The sequence below is a fragment of the Acyrthosiphon pisum genome, chromosome A2 (genome assembly GCF_005508785.2).
Source record: "Acyrthosiphon pisum isolate AL4f chromosome A2, pea_aphid_22Mar2018_4r6ur, whole genome shotgun sequence".
Classification (NCBI taxonomy): Eukaryota; Metazoa; Arthropoda; class Insecta; order Hemiptera; family Aphididae; genus Acyrthosiphon; species Acyrthosiphon pisum.
Genome location: NC_042495.1, coordinates 73520960 through 73529473, shown reverse-complemented (window position 1 = coordinate 73529473; position 8514 = coordinate 73520960). Strand labels below are relative to the sequence as shown.

The 8514-nt window shown below is 27.4% G+C and overlaps 1 protein-coding gene across 1 annotated transcript in view; it reads right to left on the bottom strand.

Annotated features, from left to right (window-relative positions):
• LOC100574721 (nose resistant to fluoxetine protein 6) overlaps positions 1-7858 on the bottom strand; it is a 17846-nt gene extending 9988 nt beyond the window's left edge. Inside the window, exons 1-2 of the mRNA XM_008189608.3 lie at positions 7573-7858; positions 2854-4017 (exon numbers count right to left, since the gene is read on the bottom strand). Of these exons, the coding sequence (XP_008187830.1) occupies positions 2854-3634 (781 nt within the window). The 5' untranslated portion in view covers positions 3635-4017; positions 7573-7858. The remainder of the gene's footprint in view (positions 1-2853; positions 4018-7572) is intronic.
• Positions 7859-8514: the final 656 nt, after the last annotated feature.

Sequence of the window (8514 nt, the reverse complement as noted above, 5' to 3'; positions counted from 1 at the left end):
TTCTACTATAAAATACCGAGGTTGAATCTCGCGCAAAACAGTTTTTTTGCTATGTTGTACATTTGTAAGACGGAGACAACGCATGCGGGTATCACGTCCTCTTAAGTGTTCTACAACTTAACATTGCAAAAACATTTGTGATACAATAATATAGTTCCTGTATCGAAATCCAATTGTAACATTTTTTAATCCACTTTTATTTTATTGCTTTTGAAAGTTAAACTTCGATATACGAATTATATCTAAACTGTTTATGTACTTGTCATAAACAATGTATATGTTCTAAAGTTTGTCCAACAACTACTAACCAAGTGTAAGTAAATTGTTCACATACAGTGTTTTTTTTTTTAATATTATTTATTTAGTTTATCAGTTTAAGAACCGTAATAAAATGCAACCAATTAAATTATAAATAAAGAATAAAAACTTATGGTCTAAGTAGGTACTCGTAACGACGAAAAAGATACATTGTTTTCATTAAATGCACCTAATTTGAAATTAAAAAAAAAAAAAAAAAATTAACGCGCGATGTAATAACAAAATTATTAACAACAACCTAATTAATATTGATATTATATTATAAAAATTGTTTTTCCTGTCAATGTGTTTGTGAACTTATTTTTACAAAAATATCTAATAAAACACTGAAACCGGTTAGATGATGGCGCGATTTAGTTCAGAGTGTACTAACTTCTATCCAACTTATGCAAATAATTTATGAAAATATATATTTTTTAACGAGGACGTCCACTTGGATATTTTATTAAGTATACAGATAGTTAACTATTTGCATTCAAATTTTTCTATAAAGTAATTATTAACGACACAATATTTCCTCCAACAATTTATAATTTTTGTTTCAAATCACGATAAGCTTAATTTGGTAAGTAATTTCAATTTTCCATGATAGTGTAGTTATTGTTCATAATTCCGTGGGGTTTGGGTAAAAGGTATTAAGTCCAAAAATTGCAAAAATTGGATTAAAATACATAAAAGTTAAAAAAAAAACGCTCTTTTTGTGGGTAAAAAGAACTAAGTCCTATCCCTACCCAATGCGTCATAATACGAATGTGTAAAAAGTGCCTTTATTGAAAATATTGGTCATAATGGATTAAATCACATAAGTCTTTATGAACAGTTAAAAAAATATATTTTGAACATAAGACCTTTTACCCGAGCACCACAGAATTACTTTTATCATTTATGTACAATGTGCACAATGTTATTATTGTTTTTACCCCAAAGATTTAGGGTTAAGGCTCCAACTACCAAGGTCATTAGCCTGAGGTACTGTAGATTTGTTTACACGTGTGTATTTGTTTTGTCAGAATTTTTTATTTGGGCACCTGTAGGTATCTGCCATGCCCGGTCGGGGGATGGCAGCCTTTCTCTCCAGACAGATGTCTACCCGGAGAAAGTGCCACCCGTGACCGAGGTTCAAACCGGCGTTGGTGCGCATTGCAACCGACGCCTTAGTCCACTCAGCCACTACGTTTCCCAGTTATTTATTATATTTATAAAATACAATAGCATGATAAAAATGTATCAAACACGTAAATTGCTTTCAAGTTATTGTAGCTATTTGAGTGACTCAGTGTTTGTGGCATTTTGTAGAATACGTTTTTATTTTCTTTCATAAAAATAGTTTAAAAGTCTATACTTAAGTTAACTTATTTAATTTTTTGAGAAAATCCCTGTCAATATTATTCTAATAATGCTCATTTAAAAGTATATTGAGACAGAAATATCGGCTATATCTGTTAAACAGAAATATATGTTATTGTTTAATAATTTTATGTATAATGTAATAAAAGTATAATGGTATATAGTATATACATATATAAAATTATTTTTTTTTAGTAGGGGGGGGTGGATATAAGAAAAAAAATACTCTAATATGTATTTTCATTTCCGAGTATTCTATACACATCACATTTGTGAAGAAATTCTCACATTTTGGATGATGGAGTTATAAGTTAGGTTTTGAGCCACTGTCATTAGGTTTCTAGATTGTAATACAAAATATAAAATCTTCAAACTGTTAAAGAAGTTCTAAAAATATGTTAAGTGTTTTATGAGAGAGATAGCTTATAGTTAATTGGTTTCATCTACACTCACGTAGACAAGAATTTCATCAGGGGGGGGGGTATAAATTCATTATTTCTAAGATAAATCGCATGATAATGCCCCCGCACTAATGTCAAATACAAAAAAAAAGTTCATGGGGGGATCTATTCCTCATAAATATTCCTCATATCCACACCGTGAATGTGCCCATTTTCAACTACATCATATGTAAATCAAATTATACTATTAATTGAACTATTCGTATTAAAAAATATACTTATTATGTTTATTTTATTTTTCATTTATTATATCGATCATTACATACATAATATTACCTTATTGTGTTTATGTTATATTTAATTTCTACTGATTTTCATAACTTAAATATATTTTAACCCTATCTCTTTGATTGTCATAGAGTTAATTTTTTTATTTTAAAACATTTGTAAATATGTTATAACAGTTAATGCATTTTTTCAAATATTTATTGACACATTAAATTAAACATATTTTAGTTTGTTGAAAAGTTATACATTTTTCATTACTTGTACCTACCTCTTAATTATTGATATATTCGTTTTGAATATTCGATCATCACGAAGATAAGATATGAAATTTTTTCAAGAAAAATGGGGTTTTTTTTTTATCGATCTATTGGTTAGCCTAACCAACTAATTGGACTTACTAAAATATTTCTATATTTATTTATTAACTACTTTAAAATGTTAAACTTTGTAATTAACATAGTATAATTATTTTGAAATATGTTAAAATTAAGTCACTTACTTCTAAATGCCCACATTGTCAAGTTTTGCAGGTGTATGTTGTATAGCCTCATGTCATTGGCACATTTTAAATTTGTTTGCGGAGCCAACCAAGGTTCACCATATAGAGCGTTTGAGATAATCTGGCCCAACAAAAGTGGTTTTCTAGATGACATTTTGGTGGTGTCATTCTGTCGGGAAAGTCCAGAACTTCTGAATTTGGAAATTTGTATCTTCTGTATCCACAGGCTTTCAGCAACTTTTTTATCTTTGGTCGAAGACTCTGCTGGCTGTGTAGTTTTTGTGGTTGTCTCACTTTTCACGCCGTATGAAACCTCCGTATCTGGTGTTTCGGTGTTCGTTGGATCATTTACATTATACGTAACTTCTGTTTGGGATTGTTCGTAGAAATTAATTGGGTCTAACGGATTATCTGCTTGAGGAGGTAGTTTTTCGATTGTCAGTTCACCACTCACCTCTACCGAAACCTCTGCTGTGGAGAGTTTTTTAACTATCGGCTCTCCTTCCAGGTTTAATGAAACATCTGGTAATGTATTAGTTTCGTTCACTTCGTCTTGGCCAAGTACCGATGGCACCGTGGTGAATATGTTATCGTCTGGTGGAACTATTGTGAATATGTTATCATCTGGCGGAACTATTTCGGATAAATCGGAGTTAATGTTTTTCTTTGTAGAGAGTGGAAATTCCGTTGCGGAAATATTTTTCGTGAAACATGACAGATGCAGCACCAACACTATTATTATACTAGCCACAGACGAAAATGATGAGACGCGGAAATGCATGATATTTGCTTATCCCACGCGTCTCTTATTAATACATTTAATTTACAAAGCTATAGCGTATAACACTGAGCTTTGATCTGCCGTTTAGCCGTATTTAATATTCGTGATATATTACACTGAGATTTGCAGGACAGGTTTGTGTAGCTGTCACGACTGGTTCAGATAGACACTACGACTGGTTTGCGTCGTGCATAAACGTATTGACAAACGGAAATAGCATAGAGACAGAACGAGTCTAGAAAACACGATAGCCTTTACGCACGTTTTATTGGTAGGAGTTTGTAACTTTTGCTCTCATCAAAACAGGATTATATTTCAAGTTCACGCTTCACATTATATATCCTGTACAATTATGAGTGACATTGCCGTTGTTCATTACTCACCTACAAATAATATAATAATTTTGAGTAAGTAATAATTGTCATTAAATTAATTCAAACTTCAATAAAGGCTAGGTAAATACAATTTTTTTTTAAAATTTTATTAATTCAATTTTAATAATTATTTTAACTTTGACCAATAACTATTTTTTAAATCTAAAACAGTAGAACAACATTTTCTTTGAGAGTACCTCTTATTTACTATCATCAGTTACAAAAGTGATCAATACAATTAGTCTCAAACTGTCAACGATTTATTACAAATTGTATAAATAAATAAAATCGAATATTTAGCTTTACGGTGTATGAGTATTAACCAAACTTGTGAAAATACTATACCATATTATAGTATACTAAATAATATTTTTGACTTACAATATGAATCACCATTATCAATGAACACCTCTCGGCGAGCGATAATATTATGGTCCTATATGAGTATATGATGGTATAAGTCAAAATATTTCTAAGTTATCCAAGGATAAGTGTATTTTTCCTGATTTTGTCAATTTATAAAACGTTTAAAGTGAATGATTGTTACTTAAATGCACGTAGTTTATTTAAATAAAAAAAAAAATTAGAATTGAAGGTAGCGTAAAAAGTGACAAATACATATTATTTTAAAGTATAATTTTTCTGAAAAATTTAAACATATTGTAAATAAATAAAAATAACAGTTTTTTTCCGTAAGTACGGTGTATAGCGTATTCAATAATCTTATGCACCAAGTATAGATTTAACCTATTCAGATTAGAGTTTCACACAGTTTTAAGCCAATTTTGTAATTATATTATTAGAGGCCTTGCTTTATTTTTGATTGGAAACTTCAGATGGTTACTACCTCCTAGCTACCTAATTATAATTTTAGCGCTTATAATAGTTTTTCTTAACTTTTGTATTGTAAGTTATAAAGTTCTGTTAGTTTTAGAAAAGTTATTAAGTTATTAAGTTATTAAGATTTGGTATGATTATTAATTTGTCAGGAATGTTGTTTTATTTTTTTCTGTTCATATTTAGTAGGTGAATAAATATATATATATATTACATACGTTATGTTAATGTTATATTAATTTTGATTGCTGGGTTCCACATATTGTATATATTATAGAAATGTTTTTATTCGTTATGAATTGAATACTATTATAAATATTGTGACATTGCCACATTGAGTTCAAAAACATTTACAAATGATTTTCAAGCTATTACATTTTTTAGTTGAAAAATATATTGATCTTGAAATTGTTATAGAGCTTTTGAGTGCATCAAAGAGTACTAAATATATGTATGTAAATATATTTGTTGTTTTTTTAATTTTCAAGAGTGAACATGGATTAAATATATTTTAATAAATACGTAGGTACGTATTAACTGAAAAAATTTAAAAAAAAACCGTGTAGATGAAAAGCATTTTACAACATATTTTGAATTTGATACTAGATTTTAAATATTTTTTGAACTTAATTGAGTGTGTATTTTATTAACTAGTAAAAACTAAAACACACGCATTTTTTTTTTTTTTTTGGCACAATATTGTACCTATACATTTTGTTCCACAATAGAAAATAATAATTATCTGTTTACTGTAAAACATTTATTTAAATTATCTTATAATAATTGTACATAGTCTAAAAAACTATATCAAACGTCTTACAATTTAATTTATAAATAATTAATACATTATATAGTTCCTGGTTAGGAACAAATCACAATCACAGTTTTCTGCACATATCTACAGCTGTAATCTGTAGATAACCACAGTGACCAAAAGTAACTTTTAATAACTTACGAAACTCTTTACATAATAGTATTAAATATAATTGTGTTGAAATTCTAGGATTTTCTAACAGTTCTTAATACAATATTGTGACGAATTTTATAAGTAGGTGTTATAAAGAGGTACGTGCACATATTTTTCGGTATTTTAGTTTTGAGTTTTTAACTTAAGGTATGAAACTTCAAACTAAAATGTCGTCCAATCAAGAATGAATTAAACTAGGTTTAACTATAATAATAATCATTGATTTTGACAAGGAGATAACATTTTTTGAATTTTGGTAATTAAACATTGTACTAAAGGCTGATTAATGATAGCATTAGTATTATAAGCATTAATACAGCACTAGTATTCATAATCAATGGTAAAGGTACTTTAAACGTCATAAAAATATAATAATGTATACGATGAAATATTGCAATATAAACTTCTAGATTTGGATTTACTGTTGAGTGTCGTTTATATACTATATTAGAGACAATGGACATAATATTTATTAAAATAGAATTATCAATCATATTTATGAATAAAAAGTATAGTAAAATGTACAATAATAAAAATTCGTACATAATAGAGACCAGGTGTTCGACACTCGTCTTGCTTCCCTTATAAATCACCACATTCGAAAAATGATTCAGAACGAACATCAATTTACTAAGTTCTTATTGGAAATGTCTAACAGTTTTAGTGATCATAAAAATAATTCACGAGTTAAATAATATTTTCAAATTGAATAAATATAATAAAGTAATGATCATCATACGAAAACCCTATTTTTAATAAAATGTATTGTAGGTTGGCTATTTAAAAAGATTTTTAACTTAAGGTATGAAACTTCAAACTAAAATGTCGTCCAATCAAGAATGAATTAAACTAGGTTTAACTATAATAATAATCATTGATTTTGACAAGGAGATAACATTTTTTGAATTTTGGTAATTAAACATTGTACTAAAGGCTGATTAATGATAGCATTAGTATTATAAGCATTAATACAGCACTAGTATTCATAATCAATGGTAAAGGTACTTTAAACGTCATAAAAATATAATAATGTATACGATGAAATATTGCAATATAAACTTCTAGATTTGGATTTACTGTTGAGTGTCGTTTATATACTATATTAGAGACAATGGACATAATATTTATTAAAATAGAATTATCAATCATATTTATGAATAAAAAGTATAGTAAAATGTACAATAATAAAAAGTCGTACATAATAGAGACCAGGTGTTCGACACTCGTCTTGCTTCCCTTATAAATCACCACATTCGAAAAATGATTCAGAACGAACATCAATTTACTAAGTTCTTATTGGAAATGTCTAACAGTTTTAGTGATCATAAAAATAATTCACGAGTTAAATAATATTTTCAAATTGAATAAATATAATAAAGTAATGATCATCATACGAAAACCCTATTTTTAATAAAATGTATTGTAGGTTGGCTATTTAAAAAGATAAGAGCTATTAGCTTTGTTCTATAATATAATTTAATTTTGTTTGAATAGTTAAATAACTATAATATATTATAATAATTGAATTATGACATTGATGATTTTTTTTTTAAGTTTATTTAAGTTTATTTAAATTCTGAATCTAATTAAAAATTATTAATATGGTTTAATTGTTGATGTGTATACAAATTATATTATTTTTTAAATGCATTTATTATTGCAGTTAAACTTAAATATATTATGCGTGTTACGTGATTGCTATAAAGAATTTAGACGTATTTATAAAATAATGATATAAAATAAAAAAATAGTTTACATACCAACTAAATTTTCTATGAAATGTCCGAAAAACAACCAGCTTCAGGGAAAATTATAAATTAATAAGGAAATTGTTTTGTGTTATAACGTCACGAATATAATATTATGTTTAAACTTTTAAAGATACTAAGACAGTGATGTGTTTCATATGATAGAATATGGATCCTCCTTCGTTTCTTCAACTATATAGACTAATAGGTAACAAACGATTTATTTTTTAAGTTGCTGGTCACAAAACCAAACAACTCATAAAATCAATTTCAGTAACTATTAATACTTCAGGTGAGGGTAATTCGATAGAACGTGATTGAAGGTTAAACAGTGATAAAAAAATAGTGAACATTTGATTTTTAAAATGTTTAGAAATATAATATAAGATGGTAACAAAAAAAAAGTAATAAGTTTATATTTATAAAATATTCACGAATAATGTGGCAAATCATAAGGTATATATTACATAATGTTAAACTGTGTATCAAAGATTATATCTAACACGAGTTATGCATATAATATTATTGTTATAAGATACTCGGAATAAAGTTTTTTTTAAAACGTATTACTATAGTGCCACTTTTGGGTATCATTATTTAAAAAAGGTGGGTAAGTGGATGTCGCTCTGCTGTACAGTAGGTTACCAGTGGGTTACTGTATAATGGATAGTATTAAATTTGAATTCAATGATATAATATCACCGTATAAGAAAAACGATTCTGAGTGGAGACGGTTTGTCAGTCTAGGTATTAGACATACCTATTATAGGTATACTTATTTATAGTATTAAAAAAAAATTGACCTATAATAGGTATTAATAATAAATTCCAAATTAATCATATCACAATATCCATCACGTAACGCGTTATACATCAACAACAAACCGTGGTACTATCATAGATATATAATAGTATACTTTAGAAGTTTAAAGTACCCACAAATAATATTATACA